Raw genomic sequence first — 27,971 nt, forward strand, 5'->3', positions numbered from 1 at the left:
TAATATATGTAAACATTATATATATAAACATTAATAAACGTATAATATTTTAATATAATTATTATATTAATAAACATATATATATCAACATTAATAATCAGTTAATAATACTCTCTTCTTACCCATTATTCTTTCATTTATATATTTTGTTTCTGCATTCTTTGACCAAAAAAATGACATATTGAGATTTTTAATGCTTCTTTTATATCAAAATATGTTTCCATGGTGTATTGATCTTCTAAACTATTTGCAAACTGAATGATATATGCATATTGATAAGCTAAGCATCTCTTCCCCTGCTTCCAACAGAATGCACAAACCATCTGCTGTTTCATTATCGTTTAAATATGCTCATTAAAAATGAAGAATAACACATTAGGCATTTCTGTAGGGCAAGATTTAAAATAAAAAATCATAAAATGTTCTCTTTTGAATATACAAAGAGGTAAGGGAGAAAAGGAAACACTTCTGTATTGAAGTTATGCAACTTCAACTTGCAATATGATTTGGCTGGATATTTTCTTTATTGTTACTGAAACAGCATTCTGTCAATTTGGTTCTTCTCAAAACTCATACCTGAGATTTATCTTATTTTTAAGCTAGTTCTTGTACTTTGAACTTTATTTGGTGATACTACAATCATTTTAGAGTTCTTGTGCCATTCTAAGGATAGCTAACTACAATACCACATGAAAGGAGAACTGGTTTGATAAACATCTCCGACTATCAGACTTTAGCCACTAGGATGCTGAAGATAACAGAGATCTTGAGGAGACAGCATGGCTTTCACAGCTCTCCCTGAAGAGCAATCCACATGATGGAATAAGCAGCTTTTGTTGGTGATGGTTTGTTTTATTTTTTTGCTTTAATTTTGAATAGTTGATAATAACAAGGTGAAGATAAGGGACATATGAATGGGGAAAGAAAATCACCTTATGTAACTCTAACAAACACAGTTTTGTTAATAATTTCTTAAGGGTTTGCACTAATGTTGGAAGCTTCCATTTGTATGACACTTGAGCAGAAGTTGACCAAGCAGCTCAGATGGTGATTAGACAGATGGTATTTGAGAGGCCTAGTTCTTTTTTATTTCTTCATTAAATTTAGGATGAAATACAGTATTTAAAACTACAGTAAGTAGTCAACAGTGGAACATTATTTATCCAAATACATTAAGCAACATGAAACTGATTTAATGAGGGCTTTTCAGTTGAGGTTTTGGAATAAAAGGGGGATCAAATAGACAAGCCTCTCCTGCATCTCCTTTGTGAGAATGGTGGGTAAGAATTACTTTAGTATGATATTTATTTTAGGAGGAGATAGAAAGGACGGTCTTGTGATTAAGGCACTGACCTGGAACTCAGGACATTTGGATTCAAGTCTGATTCTGCAACAGTCTGCTTGTGTGATCTTTGGCTGTCTTTTAATATCTTTGTTCCTCAATTCCTCCTTTATAGTATGGGCTAATACTTGCTTATACTTCTGCTTCATATTGTCCATTTAGACTGTAGGTTCTTCAAGGCAGAGATTGTCTCTGAGTATATATGTGTACAGTGCCCAGCACCATGGGGCCTGATTTCAGCTGGGGCCTTTAGGAGCAACTCTAATATAAACAATTGATAATAATAGGGGAAAAAAAAGAATTATGCATAAAAAGACAAGTATCAAAACTGATATTTTGGTTTAAATAAGAGATTTTTTTATAAATTACACTGCAGTTATCTGAAATAAATTGAAAAGAACTAAACAGAATAAACTGAGATGAGGGTTTTTCTACTGGTCTACAAGCTGTGAATTGTATTACCTCTGCTAAGACCAGGTTTTGAACTTTGTGTTTGATTCCCTAGGGTTGGCAGAGAATGGTAGCACTGTTGGAACAGAAGAAACTACCACTATTAATTATTAGAAAGGGAAGTATTTATGTTCTGTATTTTCTGTACCACTATCCTTTGCTTGCCATCATAGAATGACAGTGTTGCACTAAGGTAGTTCTATTTCCGGCCTGGTAGAGGAGGGTTTGGAGGTGGTTTGAGGAGCCCACCTGAATCATAACTTGCACAAGCCATTCTGTCATAGCCTTCTTAGGTTATTCCAGGGATGATTAGGAATCTGATAAGATTTTCATTCCCTTTATAGGGATAGGAAATCCAAAGGGAAGCCAGTGAAAAATTGCAAAAGGTCAAACAGAAAGACGAATGGCCATAAAAAAGAGAATATATTTGAAAAATAACTGAAATAATAATAAATCCAGTCAATCATCATGTGAAGCTTACATGTTTTATTTCAAACCTAGTCCTCATAACTTGTAGCAAGCCTTCTATTACAATCTATTGGATGAGCATTGTGCAAAAGTGGTCCCTTGTACCTACTTTCCTGTTCTTCCATATTTTTAAACAGAAATCCTTAATCTTTTACATGAAAATAATTAAAAGACAATCTATGTGTAGCTCAAATCAAAATCCTTAAACATAACCAAATATATCCTTGAAAACATTCATTGTAAACAAAACACTTAGCACTGAGCTCTTTTTTGTATTTAAAGTGTTCTGGAATTAAGAATTACCATATATGCAGCAGTTGTTAAGATATAAGTACTGTATTCCATAGATAGAAAAGACAATTGACAATGTTTAAAAAATACATACCACACACTGGGCAAGAGGGGTTAACTCCACAATATGGGTGATGGAAGTCCTTCCCCACAGACCGCGCTGGGCATGCTCCAACTGCTGCCTCAGTATAAAAGGGAGCAGCCCAGCTCATTCTAGGCTGACTGCTGGACAGGAAGGACCTTTGGTGGAGGCCTTGCCCATGGGAGATGGAGATGGAGATGGAGATGGAGATGGAGATGGAGATGGAGATCGAGGTCCTGAAATGCAGACTGGAGATCTGTGGCCAAGAAAGCCCCAAGGAATTACCCGCTATGAGGAGTCTGAAGACCCCAATGCCTCATGGACTGCACGTTCAGGAAGTGCGGTAGGAAGTGACCCAGGAAGGGTGAGCAGGTGGTAACACCCACCTATGTGAGGTCAGTGTGTTTTGATGTGATTCCCCACGGACTCAATGGTGGACCACTCCGCTACTATTAGAGCCTTGGGTCAGGGCCCCCACACCCGGGCCAACACCCTCCTGGTGGCAGCCCCTCAGATATTGGCCACTAGGCCACACTGCCCTGTATCTGAGGGCTATTATATTGACTCCGGCTGCTAGGCCACACTGCCCTGAACACAAGGCCACAGTAACTGACTCTGGTCACTGTGCCACACAGCCCAGAATGCAATGGCTGCTGTAATTGACTCTGACCACTAGAGCACACTGCCCTAATCCCAAGGGCCACCATATTGACTCTGGCCTCTGGGCCATGCCACTTTCAGCCTAAGGACAATTTTATAGACTGTAACCACAGTCATATCACAACCTCATCATGCCCCAAAGGAGGATGCAGTGTACATACCACATGACACTCATCCCCAAACATGCCAAAAACTGAATTTTGGATTTAACTTAAGCCATGGTATGTTGAGCCCTAACTTAGGCTGTGACTCTAGAAAACATTTAAGCACATATGTAAGTGCTTTCCAGAAAAAGAATACTTTCTTGGCTTAGGTTTTATTCATTTTCTAAAAAATTATTTTAAGCAGAATTTCTCATTTCCAGCACTGCCTTCACTTCCTAAATAATGACAGTCATCTGTGAACATTTCAAAGCTATAAACAGGGACTTTTCAGGGCTAAAATTGATACACCTTCACTTCATTATTACTAAAAATACTTGTATGTATTTAATTGTACTAGTAACATTCAACTTTCCATTGAATATTTGTTTAAAGGTTACCTCTAAGTATGTTACTTGTGTATACTGTCCAGGTATACCACCATGTATTGGTCCAGAATATCCTGGACCATGTCTTTAATAAAATATTTAAATGTGGCAGAGTCATTGGTTAAACCAAAAGGCCTTATGATGTATTCAAAATGTCCCCAGCAGATTCAAAAGGTGGTCTGTCTTACCTTTATCCCCAGCTCTAATTTGTACTAAGTTATATGCCTCTCTGAGGTCCGATTTTGTGTATATCTGAGCAGCCCTTTGTGACATTACCCAGGAAGCAATCTGGACAGATGGACAGCTGTGTCCCCTGAATCTTCTAGCCTGGGGTGCCTCTTATACTACTTTGCTGTGAGAGCAACTATTCCTCCTTCCAGTATGTAAATCACTCCTAGCTATACTATATCAGTGCTATACCCAGTGCTATCCACTCATGAATTACATTGCATGGCAACAGAAGCAAACTCCTAGTTCCAGACTTCCCCCAGAAGCATACGTCTTGTACTTCCCAGCACCCTCCTGGACAATACCAGCTCATATAAAGTCTGTCATTTCATTAATAGAAAATGATATGCACAAATGCTATTATCTCAAATGGAGTTTACCAAACACGTCAATCCAAACACACACTGGTTTAGATAAAACAATAAAATAAGTCTATTAACTATAGAAAGATATATTTTAAGTGATTATAAGTAATATGCATAAAAGTCAGAATTGGTTACAAATAATTAAAACATAAAATGTAACTAATATCTAACTTAACAAGTTAAATTAAGTCAAAGCAAAGGTTTCTTTCACCACATGGTTATTGGCTGGATTCCTTTCAGCCAGGATCCTTCCCCCAGTTCAGTGTTACTTCCTTATCCTTCAGGTGTTGTTGATGTCATGAGAAGAGAGAAAGGAAAAGTATTTTGAGAGCTGTTACCCTTTCTTATAGTTCTCTTTTTCTTTGAAAACCATCTCGAGCTGAGGTTCAGGAGACAGAAAATCTGTGGGGATGGGAACCTCCAGCTGTTTGCCAAAATGTAGATTTCTTGCTCACACCCTTTTTCATGCTGAAGAATGTCCACTTAACCAGGTTATAGGCCATTTGATTTTGCTGACTCCTGGCTGAGGCATTAGTTTGTCTTTTGTTTTTGAGGAACTGGTTTGTGCATGCTTTTCTAAATTTGGAACATGTCTCACTAATGTTAGGAAAGTAGGATTTAAGTGGTTCCATGTAGTAACAGACAGAACAAAGTGAATTACCAAGCAAAAAAAAAAAATGCAAGTCTAAGTCTAGTAATAAAACTGTAATAAAAATTGAATACAGGTAAAATTTCACCCTTAGAGATATTTCAATAAGTTTCTTTCACAGACCGGACACCTTTCTAGTCTGGGCACAATCCTTTCCCCTGGTACAGCCTTTGTTCTAGCTCAGGTGGTAGCTACAGGATTTCTCATGATTGTTGCCTCCCTTGTTCTGTTCCACCCCCTTATATGGCTTTGGCACAAGACGGGAATCTTTTGTCTCTCTGGGTCCCCGCCCCCGCCCCTAAATGGAAAAGCACCAGGTTTAAGATGGATTTTCGTTCCAGGTGACATGGTCACATTTCCTGTGAGATGCCAAGCCTTCATTCCTCCCAGCCTGACTCACAGGAAGGCCTGCCTGCAAACAGAGCCATCCACAGTCAATTGTCCTGGTTGATGGGAGCCATCAAGATTCCAAACCACCATTAATGGCCCACAATTTGCATAACTACAATAGGCCCTCAGAGTTATATTTCATATTTCTAGTTTCAGATATAAGAGGGATACATTTATACAAATAGGATGGCCACACTCAGTAGATTATAAGCTTTGTAATGATACCTTACAAGAGACCTTTTGCATGAAGCATATTTTAATTACATTATATTCACACTCATGTGCATACTTTTATAAAATCATACAGAGTACATTACACAAAGATTTACCTAGGGGCTCAGACAACTTCCTGTTCCTCCTTCTGGCTTAAAGAGTAAGTCTGAACCAATCAGAGAGGCTGAACACCTCTTCCAATTGAAAGATTTGTGGATGGTGCCTATGGTGGGGTAGGGTCCACCAGCCCACACTCCCTGCTGGTGCCTGTGAGCTGCCATGTGATGGCCATCATCTGAGGACTAGCTGGGGACTCCTGAGCTTTCATTTGAGACTTGTGATCTCTCAGTCAGGAGGAGAGAACTGGGATTTGCTGGACAAGCAGACTGTGGATAAGAAGTTGGAGTGGGAGTGGAGAAGGCTATGATTTTCTGGGCAAGGAGATTGGGAAAGGGATGAGAAGACTGAGGAATGGAGACCAGGTAGGACAGAAGAATGAGACTAGGACAAGGATCCACTAGTTCTGAAGAAGCAGCACAGGGACAGGTGGATGAGGTAAGGCAGGCTTCGGGGACGCAGGCAAAAAAGTCTACCCACTAGAGTACATTTCCTATTGGGCCAGGAAAGGAACCCAAGATTCCTGAGTCTGACCATTCATCTGCTGTCAGAAAAATATCTGTAAAACACAAAGAGTCTCAGCCCCTTTAGTGCTGGTTCACACAGAGGATGACAATCTAGTATTGCTATAAGTTACGCTATTATCTCAAGTGGCAGAGGTCAGGGCAGTATATCTAAATGTTCAAGATCAGGTGATGAACCATGTAGTTTTAGGTATGATGCCACAGTGACACTTTGCATCCCACATTCACCATAGTAATATGATTATGGTATGATTATGATATAATTATGTGGCATCTTGTACAAAGTATGCCTTGTATGGTTTCATTCTAAAAGTCTTGATCTGTTGAACATTAATAGCCTGTTGAATTGTGTTATCATTGTATGTGAAGTTATAAAGTTTTGCTAAGTATGTTTTACTGAAAGATGTTCTGAAGTTGAAAACACCCACAGCTAGCCTTTCAGGTACAACAATGAAGAAGCTAGACAGTGCTGATGGCTCATCAAAAAAACAATGGACAATCAAAGAGCTTAGCCTTTCTGTGACCATTTCAGCCAGCCCATGAGTAATGGCTGCTATAACTCAGCAAGGCATGCAAGGGAATGTGACCAGACCACTTAACTCCATTTCAGTTCCTGTAGTTTTCCACAAATGGGGTTGGGAATTTAGCTTGAAACAAAGGGTTCCCACCATATGGAGAGACTATAAAAGCTAAGGAGTGACATCATCTCTTGGCCTCACTTCCCACACAAGGAAACGTCTAAGGAACACAGACTGATATGAGGGAAGTCCTGGTCCCAGGCTAATGGGATTTCTAGCCTGTGGACTAGTGGACTATGTATTATTTGCTATGTAATTTGCTTTGATCCATTTGCTATCACTTATAATAACCTAAAATCTGTCTTTCTGTATCTTGTTTTATGTTTTATCTTAAATAGTGTGTTTTGAGTGAAGTGTACGGGAAAATCTCAGTTTGGGTAACACAGGCTTGTTGCATATCTTTTCCACATCAAGGTGAAGTGAACTATATTAATGAGTTTGCATTGTACAGATCCCTGTGCAGTCCAAAATGGTATAATTCTGGATTTATACTCCAGCAGGGATACAAGGCTGGGGAGCTGGAAAATTGGCTAGTGCTCCATTGTTAATCTATGAGTAGCTGAAGTAAAGAACTCAGGTAATTCAGATGAGTGGGTGGCGCCACCTGCTATCGTGTTGAGTGATAACAGGGCGTGCAGAGGCTGGCTGAGTCCCCAGCAGAGCAGTTTAAGAAAGGCTGTCATAAATATAAAGGGAAGGGTAAACACCTTTAAAATCCCTCCTGGACAGAGGAAAAACCCTTTCAACTGTAAAGGGTTAAGAAGCTAGGATAACCTCACTGGCACCTGACCAAAATGACCAATGAGGAGACAAGATACTTTCAAAGCTGGAGGGGGGGGAAACAAAGGTTCTCTCTGTCTGTGTGTTGTTTTTGCCAGGAACAGAAAAGGAATGGAGTCTTAGAACTTAGTAAGTAATCTAGCTAGATATGTGTTAGATTCTGTTTTGTTTAAATGGCTGATAAAATAAGCTGTGTTGAAAGGAATGTATATTCCTTTTTTTGTGTCTTTTTCTAACTTAAGGTTTTGCCTAGAGGGATATGTTTTTGAATCTGATTACTCTGTAAGGTATTTACCATCCTGATTTTACAGAGGTGATTCTTTTACTTTTTCTTCAATTAAAATTCTTCTTTTAAGAAATTGAATGCTTTTTTCATTGTTCTTAAGCTCCAAGGGTTTGGGTCTGTGTTCACCTATGCAAATTGGTGAGGATTTTTATCAAGCCTTCCCCAGGAAAGGGGCTATAGAGTTTGGGAGGATTTGGGGGAAAAAGACATTTCCAAGCGGCTCTTTCCATTTTATATATTTGTTAGACGCTTGGTGGTGGCATCAATAAAGTCCAAGGGCAAAAGGTAAAATAGTTTGTACCTTGGGGAAGTTTTAACCTAAACTGGTAAAAATAAGCTTAGGGGGTTTTCATGCAGGTCCCCGCATCTGTACCCTAGAGTTCAGAGTGGGGAAGGAACCTTGACAAAGGCGAACTCAGCTGAATGGTTAGGCACAGCAGTTCCAACAGCTCCCAGACTGCACCCAGGGGGTGACAACCCGTCACAGCAACATCGTGGAACTTTTGTTTTCTCTGTTTGCTTTAAAAAAAAAACCAGGAAATTACACATAAAGAACTATATTGAAGGAACATTATTATGGCTGCAAAGTGAAGTGTTCCAAAATTAGGAAAAACCACAATTAAGGCTGCCTGTGCAATGCAGTACTGAGTCTAAGTGCCCTTTGTAGATCTAGTGCCAAGGTCCTATGTGATGACAGACATCTCATTTAAACCAAACTTTTCACAGGTGCTCACTAGATATGTGTTTCTCATTTTCTGAGTGCTCAACTCGAGACCCTGTTCTCTGATTCGCAAAAGTTCTGAGCACTCACAGCTGCATCAGAAGTCAATGGGAACTGTGCTTTGAACTAATACAGTGCTATATGATGGTAAATGCTCTGCAAAATCATGTCCTAGGAGTCTCAAATTCCACTCCCAAAATTGGTGAATATTTTGACCTTTATCTCTCTGTACCTCAGCTCCCCACTTGTAAAACAGGCATAATAACACCCCTCACCTCACAGAGGTGTTATGAAGACAAATTAATTAATATTTTTGAAGCAGTCACATACTCTAGTGACTGGAACAAGAGATAATCCTGTGAGGAAACGGATAATGCTGTCTTCAGAGCAGGGTTTCAATACTTTGCTTTAATTAAAGTCTGGGGCCAAACATTGAACAATGAGGATAAAACAAAATATTGAATAACTGCTGATTAATTATGCATCTTCTGCACTGTATGAGACAGGAAAAACTAATATGTGAACATATAATTAAGGACTATATCATAAAACACATGCCCTTGAGGGCTGAATTAAGATTGCACAGGCAATGTTACATCCTAAATTCTGAGTGTTTGACTTTGAAAGCTTAACATTGTTCTTTTAATGAGGTTTTTGTGTAAGTCAGTAATAATAAATATAGCTTATAGTTTGTTCTATCTATGGTTATCTCTAGGTTGCCTATCAAATCTTTAAATCTGAGCTAAATCAAACAATCAACTGTCAACTAGTATTTTAGCACATTATTTATGCATAGGTTTTAACTATTTAATTAAATTAAAGTATTTGATAGTAGCAATAGAAGAGGCAGAAAATTATGAGAGTACTCTACCTGATATGAAGCCCAATCCTGAAAAAAAATGATGTGTATGAGCATCTTTACTTGTGCAAGTACTTGCACAAGTAAAGATGCTCATACACATCGTTTGATGTCAATGGCACTGTTAACTTAACTTTATGCAAGTGCATACGTGTTTGTGGGATTAGCTCCACATAACTCTTTGCAGATGAACAAAATGAGATTGACAAAGCAAAATGTGCCTTTTATGATTAAATAAAACTTATATTTGTATAATACCCTTTATAAAATGCATTCCATACTATTTTACAAAATAGTAAAGTCAAATTTAGGAGTTAGAGTAATTAAGACCAAACAGCTAAATTGTTAGCTCAGATCTAAAAACTGAGCCTGTGTCAAGAGTCATGAATCACCAAAAGAAGGGAGTTCCACATATATGCTACGTTGTTGTTAAAATCTGTCTGCACAAAGTTATTGCATCAATAGATAGGAACTGGGACAGACTAACAATATCCTGTAATACCCTGGACAAACTTTACGAAATTAAGATAAAATGTATTGAATTAAATTAATCCTTACTGAATTAGGTTTAATATCATTGAGGTCCACTGTATTAAAAATGCAATTTTTGTGTGTCTTACTGTGGAATTATATGTATCTTCTCTAGTAGGAGGAGGATGCTAATGTAATTCCTTCATTAACAACCCTGTGAAGCCGGCCTCATGGAAAGGTACACATATACTAGTTCAAACTAGATTCTGCAAGGACCAACATACAAAGAAAGGATTTTTTGATAAATAGCCTGGTTTTAAACTGGCTCTGGGCCTTCTTCCTGATTCAGCAAATGGACAGGATCCCTGGTCCACGGTGGGTCCCAATCCTTAAAGATGGGTTGGAAGGCCTTGGCCTATTGAGACCGATAACACTGGATGCTAATTCTGAGCTGAGAATCTTATGAACTTCTGTCCACAGAAGAGAATCTTTTTGTGGGGTTTTGAAGTCCTGTTCCTACCAGAGCTCATGTTAGAGTTGGGGTAGAGTTGGTAGAGTCTGGTAAGCTTATTAGCATGTGTGTGGGTTCTTTTATTGTTCTTAATCAGTTTTCTCAGTAGTGCTTTTACCTTAAGAATAAAATACGATTACATCTATAAACATGGGCCATCACACTATTAACAATCTCTGAAGAGAAAGCAATCAGGTATGCTTGGGCAACCTGACTCTGCCGGGAATAACATAGTGAAGGCTGGGAACTGTGTAGCTTGGAAACACCCCAGTGAGAAGGAACCAAAATGTGGATCTCTCTCTACCCAAGAAAGGCAGCTGGGGGGCTGGAAGCCTGGGACTGAGTGTCCTTACTGGACCACTGAGTGGAAATACAGTTACAATTGCCCTGAACAGTGACAGGAATTGCCAATAAACTGTGTGGCCTGGACATGAGCATGCAGATCAGAACCCAAGGAAAGACATGAATAAGATTCAGACTTATAGAAAGTGGAATCATACATTTAGGCCCTCCCATGAAATACTGCCTTCCTATACCTGTTACAGTGTTTGATTACATGCACAAGGAACTCACATTATTCCATACTGTGTTTATGTTAAGAACACATCACCCATCATCAGAAATAAATTCTACAATTCGTTCATGCTTATGAGGTATTTATTTAAAATTTTAAGCATGAAAATATGTCTTAAAAATGCTGTTATGAAAAAGCTAACATTCATTAAAGAAATGCAAAATTATTTCCTTTCTTTTCTTGAAAGGATTTTTACTGTGGATTTATATTTCCTATAAGACAGATATACCATCATACTAAAGTACATCATTTTAGGAATAACTTCTGTTATTTTCAGTTTACGGTAACATCAAAAGTATGGTATACAAACAATGTCAGTGTATAGATGGAATCTGAAATCTTACAGGACTTTAGTTTTGTAGTAAACAAGTTTGCTGTTTCAGTTCCCAGAATCAAAAGCATTTGAAGTGTTACAGCAGTCTTAAATCACATATCAAAATACGGGAAACGGGAGATGCAAGACTTGAACAATTTCATACTTTGTGGGTCAAACACACTGTTAGCAGCTTTGCACTTGTGCCACGGACCTAGATAGAATCAGGCTGTCATTCAACAATGAACCATGGATCATATCTTACAGACACAATGATGTAAACAAACATTGCTACATTTCAGCAAGCATAGTTCCTATAGAAAGCAAAACAAAAGTGGTCAGGGCATAGAGAAGATTGTTGACAGCACATGGTAGCTATCAAGTCAGGTGTTAAACAATAAGATGAAATGTTAGGGATTTTTAATGTAGAAGTATACTTGACTCACTGTACTGAACAGTACATGTCAGAAGGATAAACAGGATGATACTCTATCACAGAAAAGCAATTATTTCAATATTTTATACCCTCACATCATGGTATTGAAAACTGAAATACTTTAAATTGGAATTATCCTGGAAGAAATTCTCTGTATTATAAAACTATTTGATCAATACATTTTTATTTTTGAAAAAGAGGTTGTTTTCTTTTTTACTAATAAAACTGTTTTCCCTCCTTTAATCTAACCATTTTAACTACTCAAAAAATTAATATATGAGTTTCACAAAACAATAGCAATAATAGATGGCTGTGTATGTTACTGACGTAGCAATGAATCCAAAGCATAAAACCAATGCAGTCTAAAAATCTAAGAACACACATAATCCATTAAACACACCTCATGTCAGAAAATACATATATAATTATCATATCTATCCTCATGGATAAAGCAATTCTATTCAAATTCAGTAGGCTGGAAAGTATTTTTTCTTTTGTCAATATGCAGAATCTCTTAGGAGCCTTAAATCAATGATGTGCCCAACAATAAATGTGTGCACAGAAAATGTATATGAACTATGAATGCTTTTATTATGAAGTGCTGATGATTTTCCTTATATATACATTGCAAATATTTGTATCTTTAATTCTATGTTAAACACTCAACTCATTCTGAATAATAATCTCCAAAGTACCTTAAATTTCGGCACCACTGACCTCCCCTTTAGCAAAATACTCTAATTCATGCCTTGAATGGTCCACATTTGTTTAAAAAAGGTAGCTACTGTGAAATGAAGTACACTAATTGATAAAAATGTTAAAAGCCTTTTTCAAGTAGATTAAATATGTTTTTGGTCCCCATGTGAAAGCTTTTACATACATACTAGAGTGGCTTCTGTCAAATGAAGTTTGATCTTCAATCATGTGAATCCCAGAGAACTTACACAATGTTGTCTCTGCACATAATAAAATATTTAACATATGTGTTATTTGCAATACAGTAACAGAGTACCAGGACTTGCCTTTCTGTTTATAAATAAAACTGAAATTTTACTTACTAAGGAAAAAGTAAATACAGAGCAAAAGAAATGCAATGAAAGTTACTAAAGTAATGAGGAAAGCAGGGGAAACAGACATTGATGCACTGTTGATGGACCTCAGGGATCTACTCTTCAGGTTCACTTGCATCAAAAAGTCTTGTCTCCTCTACACTGAATGGTAATTACACACCACTATTTTAATGAATACACTGTTCATTTTACTTTTCACTTCTTTTTACCTAAAGAAGTTAGAAAAAATAACTGAAAAACGGGGGGGGGGGGAGGAATCTGAAAAACACATGCCTGAAATAACCTTTCTCACAGTCTTAACTTATAGTTTCTCAGGTATCTCCTTTCCTCTTTGAGCTGGACAGTTCACTGTTTTAAAGGTAGGTCCTAAATACAATACTGTTTCTGAACTTGTCTATGCTGGTAAAGGAAATTGATTTGGGGAGAGAGAAAACGCTGAGCCACCATCTTTTAGTATTTAGGTAACAAATTTGAAGGGAAAAAAAAAGTGCCACATCTTCAGGTCATCTTTTTCTATCACACCTTTACGTTTGTGATGCTTTTATTAAGTAAGTCTTTTCCATTTAAAATGTCCATAGTGACATTTTCAGGAAAGTTTTTTTTTTTTTCAAGTTACCTCCCCCCCCCCCTCCGCCCCCACCCCTATGTGTAGTAGCTAGTCAGCTGGTTTTGACTAACACTTGTCATGACACCAGCAATTTACGGGATGGAGGGAGAGCAGATATGTCCTGCCCATTGCTGTAAAGAGCTCGAGGAAGGTCGAGGGTACACGTAGAAGGCCAAATCCCCGCGCAAGGCTGGCGGCACAAAAGCAATGATCTGAGTCCCCAGGCTGATGAGCCTTGTGGAGCTGAGCTCCCTCCTGACGGCACGGCCCGCTTGCCAGCCTAACGAAAGTTGGTCACAACAAAGCAACCAACAAGAAGCCTCCGAAGTTGAGGCTGGCTTGGCCCGCGCGGACGGACAAAGTCTGAGGAGCATCAAACCTCAGACACCTTCCCCCTCTCCCCCCCCCCCCCGTCTCCATAGCCTCAGCCCCACAGATGGGATGCGCCGCGCGGGTCACTGTACCTGTGTCCACATCCTTCACCTGTTGCTTGGCTGCTGCAGTCCGAACAGTCCGCCGGCTCCTCCTTCATCTCCCGCAGCATCAGCGACTTCTCCTGCTCTCGGGTAAGCTCCATCCCGCCGCGCACCTCCTCCTCCTCCTCCAGGGTCTCCACGTAGAAGACGGTCCTGGGCGATGGCCGCTGGCCCAGCCCATGCCTGGTGGCGGGCAGCAGGGTCCCGTTCAGCGGGCTGGAGGAAGAGGATTTCTTCCAGAAGGCGCTGCCGCCCCTCTCCTGGTTCTTCAGCAGGCGGCTCTGGCTCGGCCCCCAGTGCTCGAAGCTGCTGTCCGGCTGCAAGCAGCCGCCTGCCACCGGCCCGGCCGGCGCCGATGGGTGGCTGAATAGTTTCCAGCGAAGGCGCAAGATGTGCTTCACGTCAAAGTCCTTCCTGCCCGAGCCTGACATGCTGCAGCTGCTTCTGCGTTGGGCCAGTGGTGGTGGTGGAGGGGGGAGGGGAGAGATAGAGGGGCTCAGAGCACCGCGCGGGGAAGGGCGCCGCGGCCGGGGAGGCACGAGCGGCGCGACGCGCAGCCTGACACTGCAAAATGGCCCGGGCAGGAGGGCGCCCGCTGAGCTGCTGCGCCCAGCCCCGCGCGCGCGCGGCGATGGTCCCCCGGCAGCTGCGGAAAGTCCCGGCTCAGCAGCCCCAGCCTCTCCGGGCAGAGCTGGGCATGCTGAGGGGCCGGGCCGAGAGCAGTGGCGCGGGGCGGGAGGCTCACACGCAGGGAGGACGGAGAACGGAGAGGCGCAGCGAGCTGGAGAAGCGACCAAGGCAAAGGGGGGTGAGGGGGGGGGGGAGAGAAGCAGAGGCCGCTCTGAGGAAAGAGAGAGACAGAGAGACTTGCAAAGGAGAGGGGATGAGGGAGGCTGCTCAAGAAGCACGAATCTGATTCACAGACACAAGGCGAGAGCGGGCTCAGCAGTGGCCGCCGGGGTATAACGCCGGGGGGGGGGGGGGAAGCTCTTCCTCCGCCTCGCAGTGCTCAGTGACACAGTAGAAGGAGGGAATAAAGTCACCCACCCACCCTCGGTCTCTCGGGGAGTCCCCTGCTTGCAGTTATCTGGGCAAGCAGAGCCTGGGAGCTGGCGAAGGGAGCAAGCGGGGCTTCTTTTGTATACATCACGAGGCGGGGGGACACCCGCTCCCCCGCCTGTGAAGCTGTCGAGGTCCGCACTGTACAATTTTTCAGCTGCCCCCTCAGCGCCTCCCTCCGAGCCGCCCCCTCCCCAGTGACGCAGATGTGCACTGGAGCCTTCAGAGAGGAGAGACAGATGCATGCTTCAGTCTTCCTCAGGCAAGTCAGTCTGCAGGTCTCACTGTCCTCGTCCCTTCCCCCGCCTCCCTGGGCAGGTCTGGTCGCCTTTTGATTTTGGTTCTGAGACCGCTGCATGGCCCTAAAAGTAAAAAGGACGTCAACCAATGCAGCAGCAGCCGTAAATAAAAGAGCGTGAATCACAAGTGTGCAAACTTCATAGACTGTGATCAAGTTGCAGGTTAACGACTAGCTGCTTCATTAGCCTCCTGCCTTTGTGTTCTTGTAGTAGTAGAAAATACTAGATAGAGGGCCGCCACACATCTAATTCTCACTCTTTGTCTCTGCCATTAATGCGTTCAGACAGTAAGCCCCAGGGATGTTCAGTCATAGCAGAGAAATGTGCTTAGGGGTAGGTAAGCACTTTGGAGGGGTGTTGTAAAGGCCATTGTGCAACTGGGACATAATCACAGAATGAAAGGTTTTGTGGAGACAAGGCAAGGAGAGGATTACAGTGGCAAAACTGTATTGGATGTCCTCACCTTCAATCATCATATGCATGATGGAAGGCTGTAGGTAATAAAATGATACACACTGCACTTGCAAATTATTTCCTTGTCTGACATAAGTTGTTTGGAGGAGGAAGGAGGGCTTTTCTCATTAAAAAATTGATAAGAAACTCATGTTTTCCTCAGGATACTTCGCTACTTTTACCCTGCTTTAATGAGCCATCAAAAGACTGTTACACCAAGCCCTTTGTGTATGCAAGTGGAAGAGGGAGAGAGATGATTTCCCTAACGCAATAAGAGACAGCTTGAATAATCGTTCAGAAGAGTACAGAAGTCAAACATTAGCAGTTCTATTACTGTTCTTTTATATCATTATTGAGTTAGTAAAATATAGTTATAAGCTAACATTAGAGTTTGTAGTCTAGCCTAGACAGTTATGTATTTTAATAGAACAAGAAATTCAGGACACAAAACCCTACTTTCAATGGAAGAAAAATCACTACCATACATTTTAAATATTGATTTATGCTATAACAGCTGAACTGCAAAGTCCCCCGTGCATTGATTTTGCTCTCAGTATTCAATGATTAAAAAAAAAGATTTTAAAAACCCTTTAAAGAGAACAGCAAAGACAGATCATTTTTATCAAAACCTTAACTGTGTCCCATTTGGGAGATTAGTGAAGGAAAGTGTACACCAAAAACAGGGCAAACAAAACTTAGTCACTTTAGAAACTTGAATGTCAGATTTTTTGTGTAAAAACTATTTGTGAAGACACCAGTGTTAAATGCATATATTCCCCATATATCCTCAACATGTGGTAAGATGCCATAGAAGATTGAACTATAAATGTCAGTTAGTTTCAGATATTTTTCTGTATTTAACCCTTTTTAAAAATATTCTATAAAGTTTGAAAAATAATCACTCTTGCGGTGAGTAGGATTGTATGTCACCAAATACATTACAAAGTTCAGTGACAAGGCATTTGGCATCTGGTAATTATTATCGATTGTTGTGATGTAAACAGCTGATGGGTTTTAAAACATTACAATCTCAACTCCATTTTTTCTATATGGTTATTACTTTTGGATACCTCAATAAATATAATTGATAGCATATTTAAACAAAACTAGCCAAATTTTCAGATGTTATTCTAACTAATGCTTACTAACTAAGTAACTAAAGTATAACTTGATTTAAAAAATTGATTTAGCCAACAAATTCTAGCAGCTTTTGAATAAAATTATGTGAAAAATTCTAAAGAAATTTTTAAGCAAAGTGAATGCTCTCACTGACTTTGAACTGAGTAGTGAAATATGAAGTTCTTGGAATTCTTTCTTTCTTGTAACTAAATCATCAATATTTTGCTTACAGGATTGGATGGTAGCTTTAATATTAGTTGAATCAGCTGCTTATCTAGACACAGGTGTTGGCTGCAAATCAGGATGTGTTGCCTTTTGTCTTGGTATCTAACAGCATATAGTTCACCATGCAGATCAGCGTGTATTTCAAATATGAACACAGAGTAACACATTTTTACATCCCCCACAGGCTTGCTACTTTGCTCCATATTTATCAATGTAAAAAATATCTCAATCACTATGTAGTAAGCAAGAACCGTAACAAAGAAGTAGCCCTTGTCATAATACAGGAACAAGTTGATTTCTTAGCACAAAGTAGAAAAATTTCAAATATGAACACAGAGAAACACATTTTTACATCCCCCACAGGCTTGCTACTTTGCTCCATATTTATCTGTGTAAAAAATATCTCAATCACTATGTAGTAAGCAAGAACCATAACAAAAAAGTAGCCCGTGTCATAATACAGGAACAAGTTGATTTCTTAGCACAAAGTAGAAAAATTTCAAATATGAACACAGAGAAACACATTTTTACATCCCCCACAGGCTTGCTACTTTGCTCCATATTTATCTGTGTAAAAAATATCTCAATCACTATGTAGTAAGCAAGAACCATAACAAAAAAGTAGCCCGTGTCATAATACAGGAACAAGTTGATTTCTTAGCACAAAGTAGAAAAATTTCAAATATGAACACAGAGAAACACATTTTTACATCCCCCACAGGCTTGCTACTTTGCTCCATATTTATCTGTGTAAAAAATATCTCAATCACTATGTAGTAAGCAAGAACCATAACAAAAAAGTAGCCCGTGTCATAATACAGGAACAAGTTGATTTCTTAGCACAAAGTAGAAAAATTTCAAATATGAACACAGAGAAACACATTTTTACATCCCCCACAGGCTTGCTACTTTGCTCCATATTTATCTGTGTAAAAAATATCTCAATCACTATGTAGTAAGCAAGAACCATAACAAAAAAGTAGCCCGTGTCATAATACAGGAACAAGTTGATTTCTTAGCACAAAGTAGAAAAATTTCCTCAAAACAGTTTGCTTTACTTATGTTTTTGAGTTTTTGCTGTTGGTGCTTCTGCTGTCTACAAAATTGTTCCTTTAGAAACTCTTACGAGAGGCAGGGGGAGGACATATTCTATATCCTCATATGCCGAGATGATTACAAAATACATTTAAAATATATTTGTGTAGATGAAACTACTGAGCAGAAAATAACTTATAACAACCAGTTATTCTGTAGACTTAGCGCTGTAAGGAGGATACCTACCAAAAAGTAAAAGGTGAGGAGGAATACAGTTCTGTTCTGTTCCAGAGACCTAGAGATATTACACCAGGGATGTATAATAGGAGACGTCACATATTAAAGGAGTCCGACATGCTTTACATTGACCAGAAATACTTTTGCTAATGAAGAAAGGAAGCAAGAAAAGACAGGGATGCCTGTTGTTGCGGGAAAGCATCTTTGGACCTAATACATCAGAGAAATTGTTCAAGAACAGTTCATCCTTGCAAAAACATGCAAAAACCTTGAAAAGCTCCCAAGGTCATTGCAAGCTTCAGTTATCTGCCAGGTATTGTAAGTGTTGGCTGTGCAAGTTTAACATGCGTATGTTATGTTTTTCATTCATTAAACTACATCTGTACTTGATTATCCCAGTGCCATTAAATTAGTTCATCTTCTCTACCCTTTCTGGCTTACACATAACCACACATGTTGGATGAGTATCCCAGGTCTCAAATACACTTTGTTAATTCACACCATTTTAATTTAGTTTACATGGAAGCGGCACATAGCTATTTTTTTTTCATGCATATTGCATGAAAATATATGATGAAAGGGTCAAGACTTAGAGCTCTCCTTTGCATTCAGATTCATACCATCTTCCATTTTCTGTCTTTCTATCTAAGTATCGTGTTGGTGAATTAAAACAGCATGACAGACTCCCTCCCTCATGGAGTCTTGTGCCTGTGTTCCTTCCCTGTTTATAGGAAATTCTAACTAGGTATATGTATTCTTTTCATAACTCATTCCACTTATGATGGGAAAGTATTATCAGAGAGCGTTATATTGGGTCATATAACTTCATCTCTTCTGGGAGTTCATCCCACTACAAACCCCCTTGACTATGTCTGTGCATTATTTATTTCTAGGTTTCATGTGCTTCATCCTGGGCTTTACCAGTTGTATTGTCCTAGATAAGTGCATCTGTTTTGGCAGGTCATGAACCAAGGCCGTAAACGGCAACTGAAGCAGACTGTGAACCAGTGGGGGAATCATCGCACAGGGCAATGTGTTCACAATGGAACATCTCACTGAAGTCACATTCAAGCTCAGATATAGTGAGTTGCAGCCATTTGTTCTGAGGTGTTGAACATGTGGACCACTATGGCTAGATCCTTATCGGGGAGGAAGGGGTGATGTTTTCTAACAAGCTGCAGATGGAAGATATTTTTTTGCCACTGATATTATGTGATATTGTAGTATTAGTTTTGAATCTAGCAGTATTCCTTGGCTTCCTGTTATTTTGATAAAGAGCAGCCAGAGGCCTTTGAAGGTGGGGTGGAAAGAGGGGACATTGTCTTGGCTACAATAGAGCAGGCTAGATTAAATGGCACTTAAAGAAATCTCTGCCAGGAAGGTTATATCAGGTACCCTATCCAAAATGAAATCATGAAGAATGTTGATTTTGTTGATGGCTGATCTTGCATTCAACAGCAAAAACTTGAGGCTGTGTAATGGGATCGGCATCTGCCTCTCGTGCGTGCCCCCTTTTCTCTGGCCGATAGTGCCTGCAAACAGTCTTTTCATGGGGCAGAGGGAGCACCCACCTCTCATGGATGGCCCCCTTTCTCTCAATTAGGTGTGAGCCTGCTTTTCTTTTTTGGTCTTATATCAGGGTGGTGCCTGCTTCGCGCAAGCACCCCCCAGCCGCTGGTTCTCTCAGCTGGTCTTTGGCAGCTCAGCCCTCCGACTGAGCTGCACATGCTGTCCTCCCATTCCAGGGTATATAGTCCAAGCTCTTCCTTGGACCTGGTATGGGGCTGTAGCTCAAAGGCTTCTTCCCCAAGGCAATGCTTTCTTCAGCCACCCAGCTGGGGCCAATCTGGGTACCTTCAGCTAGTGTCCTTTTCGGCAGCCCTCCCTGGGCTCATTTACTACCAGACCATCAGAGCCCATCTTGGTACCCTCGCCTGGTCTGATCAGGTCCTGGGCTTAGTCCCTTAGGCTCAGCCTGCCCACATTGACCTTTTCATGGCCCTGCTCCTACTCTATCCAGCCAGCCAGGCACCCAATCGTCCCATGTCACATTCCACACAGCAACTGCAGGCTCTGCTTTGCAGCTTGTCTTTTATCTGGCCTTTCTGGCCCCTTATTGGTCACTCCAGCAGCGCCTCTGATTGGCTGCTCTTCTGCAGCCACTATACTCTGCCTGGAGGCCTTCTTGCTGCTCTATTCTGGGACAGGGTGTTGTAGACCCGCAAGGCCTCCAGCAGGGGCCTCCAGACCTAGTCCACTCTGCCAGAGGCTGCTATCAGCATGAGCCAGCTGAACCATATATAGAGAAGCATGTTACAGGAGACAATAGAATGAGATATTGGTGGAACTAGACAGGCCATAGGACTACTTGAAAGGTCATAAATTGCTGAGTAAATGCCATTGTAGTATGTGGCAAAGGAATATGCATTACATTAAAGACATCTGTCTTTCAAACGTTCTAATTGTTCTTAAACATCTATAAACAGTAAAGTAATTTGTGCTACATGTAGATCAGGGGTTCCCAAACTTGGTTCGCGGCTTGTTCAGGATAAGCCCCTGGTGGGTTGCAAGACACTTTGTTTACCTGAGCGTCCACAGGTATGGCTGCTTGCAGCTCCTAGTGGCTGTGGTTCGCCGTTCCTGGCCAATGGGAGATGCAGGAAGTGGTGGCCAGGCCCGCACCAATTCCCGCAGCTCCCATTGTCCAGGAACAGTGAACTACGGTCACTGGGAGCTGCGAGTGGCTGTGCCTGCAGATGCTCAGATTAGCAAAGCGTCTCACGGCCTGCCAGGGGCTTACCCTGCACAAGCTGCGAACCAAGTTTAGGAACCCCTAATGTAGATGTACATAGTTTGGCAGATTATTGAAAACTGTGTAATTCTTCTTGGTGGAAAATAAAGTGACTGATAATACTGGAAAGTAAAATATCAAATGCATGGTATCAGATTACTCATAAATATTTTATGTTTGATGTGTAAATGTAATTAAGCTTAGGGTACAATATAGACGCATACAGCTAATGATCTTCCAAATACATCTTGGGGTGGATTCAGTGCCAAAGAGTGGCCACAATTTGTTACATTTCAGGTAGCCGGCAGGGGACCAGCAACACTCCGCAAGAAGTGGGTGGCTTAGGCCACATACGGAATATAGCCAATATAAGCACTGATTCAGCATAACCCATGTGAAGCATCCACCAGACACTCCTCTAGAACCTCTGAACGATTTTGAAATTGTCCTTTATAAGCAAACACTTCGGAGGGAAATTTGGAATGTGGCAACGAGGACATAGGGAAGTCATTGAAAATTGGGGAAAGAAGTTGTGTGGTGGAGATAAGAGACAAACCATTCAATTTCTTTGCTTGGAGCACATCTACAATTCATTACATTCCTGGGAATTCTGTTCTCACAGGTTTATATGAATGTGTTGTGTTAAGAAAGTGGTATTTTTGTTACCTCTGTATTCCTCAGTGGATGAAATGGAGCTCCTGGATTGTTGTGTTTGGTTTTGTTTTATTGTAAGATTTGTAAATGTTCTAATTGTACATACCCTACCTACAGTGATGTACAGACAAGTTATTTAAATATATATAGAGAGAGATACTGAATTATTTAACTTTTTTGAATCTAGTCTGGATATTTTTTTAAAAAAATTATGGATGACAAGCTTTGTAAAGTGTTTCCTGACACAACATATGAAGGACACTATATAAAATTAAATTGTGTTATGAGCTACTTCATTTTGAGGGACAGTTAAATGCATATTGGTTTGTTGCTCCTTTACCTTAGACCTTAGTCCATCCTATGCTTTGCTGCATATTGGGCTACCCACATTTGCCATTCTTGCCTGTCAACTGCCCTTCTCTCCAAATCTTCCCATTTATTGTTGAGGGGCTTCATGTTGTTCAGAACTGTTCGTTTCCATGTTATTCATGATCTTCCTCTCTTTCTTCTTGCGTTTTCTGGATTCCATTCAAGGGCAGTATTTGGTAAGCATTCTTTTCCCATTCTCAGCCCATGCCCCAGCCACTGATGTCTTCTTTTGTAGACTATTTGTGAGAGGGTACCTTATCCAGCAATTTTTCTGACTTCTTCATTTGTCTTCCTATCTCTATATGATATTCCCAATATTCTTCTCAGACATTTGTGATGAAATGCATCCAGCTTTTGTGTATCTTTCTTGTCTTACTGCTATGTGTTGTGATGGCAATAACAATTGCTTTGTACACATTCAGTTTTGTCTTGAGGAAGATGTTTTTGAGTTGCCAAATGTTTTTGAATCTTCCAAATGCAGCATGTGCTTTCCCAATTCTTATTATTATTTCCTCGGAACTAGTACCATGTTGGCTGATAGTACTTCCAAGATATGTAAAATTGTCCACCTTCTCCAGTTTCTCGTCTTCAATTTTGATTTCTGTCCCTATAGTCCCCATTAACATGACTTTACATTTCTTTGTGTCTTAAACCTATCTTCTCCATTACTTCTTTTACTTAGTTTCTGCATTTTTGTAGTCCATTGGCATCTTCACTGATAAGAGCGATATCAGCTCCTTTAGATTAGGTGAAATAAAGTTCAGAGAGCTTGTAATAAGAAGTCTTAAAATGCAATTATTTTCTTTGTACTATGTATTTTGCAGTTTTATGAAAAATAATATGATGAGCAAAGTGCAAACACCAAGCCTTTGTTAGCAGCCTGTGTGCTTCTAAATGCTCTTTTTCTTCTGCAATTTACTGATATATTAACATATGTTAAAACATAGAGCAAGTAGCATCAAATAACTTCTAATCAACTGCTAGAAAAACATGGACTTTTATGTTCCCTTACTGTTGCAAAGTATGAACAAGATTGATATAATGAAATTCTGTAATGTTAAAATGAATGGGATGAATCCAGGATGTGACCAGAATATTAGACACACAAAAAATGATTAGGAGAAGGAAATCCATTTTGCACATTTCTTAAATGCCTGACCACTTAGCAGGATGGGGTGTTGAATTGGCCAGATGAAGATAAGGTTTCTTCACTTTCTTCTTTTCCTCCTCACATTTCCTTTTGGGCACAGCGTCTTTCGGACCTCAGGTTTTGGCCACACTGCATCAGACAGCTGCAGCAGCACAGGAGCTAGCAAACAGAGCTGTAAACAGAGGAGTTTGAGTGGGAGTTCCGTTGGAAGAGAAGGTATTTTTACTTGGTTTTGTATTTGGAGTTTTTGTGTGTGTAGAGGCTTGTAGGGGCTTTGTGCTGGGAGAGAAGCTGAGCCCTGATTAGTGGGCGGGGCTTCTCTGACTAGGACTCCTATAAAGATAGCCAGCCAGTCAGGCAGCGGCACAGGAGCTAGCAAACAGATCTGTAAACAGGGGCATTTGAGTGGGAGTTTGTATTGTGGTGCTTGTTTGGGGTTTGTTTTTGCTGTGGGGGGTGGTCTTTCTGGTGTGGCTTGTGTTTCCCAGATTAACAGGACTTAGGTGGGAAGGCAATGACAGATACGGAGGCAGCTGTGGGAGTGACTCGTGTAGTGGAAGACACAATGAGGATGACTGGATGTGGAAGCTGTGGTATGTACAAGATCCTGGAGGGGGGACCTGATAAGAGTTTTTTCTGCATGAAATGCCGTCTGATAGTGCTGATGGAGGAAAAGATCCGAGGCTTGGAGATGCAGGTGGAAAGTCTGGTTGAGTTTAGGAAGGGGGTTTGAGCAGATAATGGAGCAAAGACATGAGGTATCTGAAGGGAAAAGCTCAGACTTACTGATGGAAACAGGGCTGGGGAATTTTGAGGGGAGACTGAGTGAGGAAAGTGGTCAGTGGAAGCAAGTGACTAAAAGAACAAGGCAGAAGAAAAGACAGGCTAGTGAAGGAGAAATAGAGCTTAGGAACAGGTTTGCAGAGTTGGAAAATGAAGAAGGGGCTCGCAGGTAGTCGCTAAAGGTGGAAGGGCAAGGAAGAAGAGAAGAGAGGCTAGTCCCATAGGAAAAGGGGAAGAGTCAAGGGAGACTATACCAAATATGAGCCCCAGGAGGATACAGGATGGGTTGAAGAGGATTATAAGGAAAAATAGGAATGGAAAGAACTTGCAGCCAGCGGGAACAGGGGAGAGACTGGAGAATAGCACCGTCACCAGGAAAAGGCAGGTCTATGTAATCAGGGACTCTTTATTGAGAAGAATAGGCCTGTAACTAGAGCTGATCCAGAGAATAGAAGGGTGTGCTGTCTTCCAGGTGCTAAGATATGGGATGTAGACCTGAGGTTGAAAAGGACCCTAAAGGGATCGGGAAAGAATCCCCTAATTATCCTTCATGTGGGAACAAATGATACGGCCAGATTCTCACTGGAAAGTATTAAGGGAGACTATGCTAGGCTGGGGAAGACACTTAAGAAATCGAGGCTCAGGTGATCTTTAGTGGGATTCTGCCTGTTCCTAGAGAAGGGCAACGAAGATGTGACAAGATTATGACTGTCAACAGATGGCTTAGGCAGTGGTGCTATAAGGAGGGCTTTGGTATGTTTGGCCATTGGGAGGCATTCATGGACAGAGGACAGTTCTCTCAGGATGGACTCCATCTGAGTAGGGAAGGAAATGGACTTCTAGGATGGAGGCTGGCACAACTGATAAAGAGAGCTTTAAACTAGGAATCTGGGGGAGATGGTTGGGAGATGTCCAGGTAATCTCCACACCAGATTTTAGCATTGAGAGGGAAGAAGATGAAGTAAGAAAGGATACAACTGTGGGTAGGAGAATGTATATAAGGAGCAAGGGCAGTGTGGATACCAGTCTTAATAGGTTATACTGGCTGTAGAATGATTGTGCCTAATAGGGTACAAAATGTGAGCGAGGACAAAGAGCAAAAATTAAGATGTTTGTACACCAATGCGAGGAGCCTAGGTAACAAAATGGAGGAACTAGAGCTACTGGTGCAGGAAGTGAAACCAGATATTATAGGGATAACAGAAACATGGTGGATTAATAGTCATGACTGGACTACAGGTATTGAAGGGTATGTGCTGGAAAGGAAAGACAGAAATAAAGGTAAAGGGGGTGGAGTAGCATTTTATATCGATGAGGTAGAACGTAAAGAAATAAGAAGCGATGCAATGGATAAGACAGTCCGTCTGGGCAAAAATTACATTGGGGAAGATAACTAGTAAAGCCCCTCCTACAATAGTGCTTGGGGTGTGCTATAGACCGCCGGGATCTAATTTGGATATGGATAGAGCCCTTTTTAATGTTTTTTAATAAAGTAAATACTAATGGAAACTGCGTGATCATGGGAGACTTTAACTTCCCAGATATAGACTGGAGGACCAGTGCTAGTAATAATAATAGGGCTCAGATTTTCCTAGAAGCGATAGCTGATGGATTCCTTCATCAAGTAGTTGCTGAACCCTCTAGAGGGGATGCCATTTTAGATTTGGTTTTGGTGAGTAGCGAGGACCTCATAGAAGAAATGGTTGTAGGGGACAATCTTGGCTCAAGTGATCATGAGCTAATTCAGTTCAAACTAAATGGAAAGATTAACAGAAATAAATCTGCAACTAGGATTTTTGATTTCAAAAGGGCTGACTTTCAAAAATTAAGGAAATTAGTTAGGGAAGTGGATTGGACTGAAGAATTTATGGATCTAAAGGTAGAGGAGGCCTGGGATTACTTTAAATCAAAGCTGCAGAAGCCTGTATTCCAAGAAAGGGGAAAAAAGTCATAGGCAGGAGTTAGATTTCAGAGTAGCAGCCGTGTTAGTCTTTATTTGCAAAAAGAAAAGGAGTACTTGTGGCACCTTAGAGACTAACAAATTTATTTGAGCATAAGCTTTCGTGAGCTACAGCTCACTTCATCGGATGCATTCATAGGAGTTGTAGACCAAGCTAGATGAGCAAGCATCTTAGAGAGGTGATTAAGAAGAAGCAGAAAGCATACAGGGAGTGAAAGATGGGAGGGATCAGCAAGGAAAGCTACCTTATTGAGGTCAGAACATGTAGGGATAAAGTGAGACAGGCTAAAAGTCGAGTAGAGTTGGACCTTGCAAAGGAAATTAAAAGCAATAGTAAAAGGTTCTATAGCCATATAAATAAGAAGAAAACTAAGAAAGAAGAAGTGGGGCCGCTAAACACTGAGAATGGAGTGGAGGTTAAAGATAATTTAGGCATGGCCCAATATCTAAACAAATACTTTGCCTCAGTCTTTAATAAGGCTAAAGAGGATCTTAGGGATAATGGTAGCATGACAAACGGGAGTCAGGATATGAAGGTAGATATTACCATATCTGAGATAGAAGCGAAACTCAAACAGCTTAATGGGACTAAATCAGGGGGCCCAGATAATCTTCATCCAAGAATATTAAAGGAATTGGCACCTAAAATTGCAAGCCCATTAGCAAGAGTTTCTAATGAATCTGTAAACTCAGGAGTTGTACCGAATGATTGGAGAATTGCTAATATAGTTCCTATTTTTAAGAAAGAAAAAAAAAAGTGATCCGGGTAACTACAGGCCAGTTAGTTTGACATCTGTAGTATGCAAGGTCCTGGAAAAAATTTTGAAGGAGAAATTAGTTAAGGACATTGAAGTCAATGATAAATGGGACAAAATACAACATGGTTTTACACAAGGTAGATTGTGCCAAACCAACCTGATCTCCTTCTTTGAGAAAGTAACAGATTTTTTAGACAAAGGAAATGCAGTGGATCTATTTACCTAGATTTCAGTAAGGCGTTTGATACCATGCCACATGGGGAATTATAAGTTAAATTGGAAAAGATGGGGATCAATATGAACATCAAAAGGTGGATAAGGAATTGATTAAAGGGGAGACTACAACAGGTCCTACTGAAAGGCGAACTGTCAGGCTGGAGGGAGGTTACCAGTGGAGTTCCTCAGGGATCAGTTTTGGGACCAATCTTATTTAATCTTTTTATTACTGACCTCGGCACAAAAAGTGGGAGTGTGCTAATAAAGTTTGTGGATGATACAAAGCTGGGAGGTATTGCCAATTCAGAGAAGATACAATAGGATCTGGATGACCTTGTAAACTGGACTAATAGTAATAGGATGAAATTTAATAGTGAGAAGTGTAAGGTTATGCATTTAGGGATTAATAACAAGAATTTTAGTTATAAGCTGGGGATGCATCAATTAGAAGTAATGGAAGAGGAGAAGGACCTTGGAGTATTGGTTGATCATAGGATGACTATGAGCTGCCAATGTGATATGGCTGTGAAAAAAGCTAATGCGGTTTTGGGATGCATCAGGAGAGGCATTTCCAGTAGGGATAAGGAGGTTTTAGTACCGTTATACAAGGCACTGGTGAGACCTCACCTGGAATACTGTGTGCAGTTCTGGTCTCCCATGTTTAAAAAGGATGAATTCAAACTGGAGCAGGTACAGAGAAGGGCTATTAGGATGATCCGAGGAATGGAAAACTTGTCTTATGAAAGGAGACTTAAGGAGCTTGGCTTGTTTAGCCTAACTAAAAGAAGGTTGAGGGGAGATATGATTGCTCTCTATAAATATATCAGAGGGATAAATACCGGAGAGGGAGAGGAATTATTTAAGCTCAGCACC

At 40.6% G+C, this 27,971-nt stretch overlaps 1 protein-coding gene across 1 annotated transcript in view; it reads right to left on the reverse strand.

Moving 5' to 3' along the window:
• KLHL1 (kelch like family member 1) overlaps positions 1 to 14,630 on the reverse strand; it is a 447,831-nt gene extending 433,201 nt beyond the window's left edge. Inside the window, exon 1 of the mRNA XM_038387225.2 lies at positions 13,979 to 14,630. Within this exon, the coding sequence (XP_038243153.1) occupies positions 13,979 to 14,421 (443 nt within the window). The 5' untranslated portion in view covers positions 14,422 to 14,630. The remainder of the gene's footprint in view (positions 1 to 13,978) is intronic.
• Between the last annotated feature and the right edge of the window lie 13,341 nt (positions 14,631 to 27,971).

Source organism: Dermochelys coriacea, chromosome 1 (genome assembly GCF_009764565.3).
Source record: "Dermochelys coriacea isolate rDerCor1 chromosome 1, rDerCor1.pri.v4, whole genome shotgun sequence".
In the NCBI taxonomy this organism is placed as follows: Eukaryota; Metazoa; Chordata; order Testudines; family Dermochelyidae; genus Dermochelys; species Dermochelys coriacea.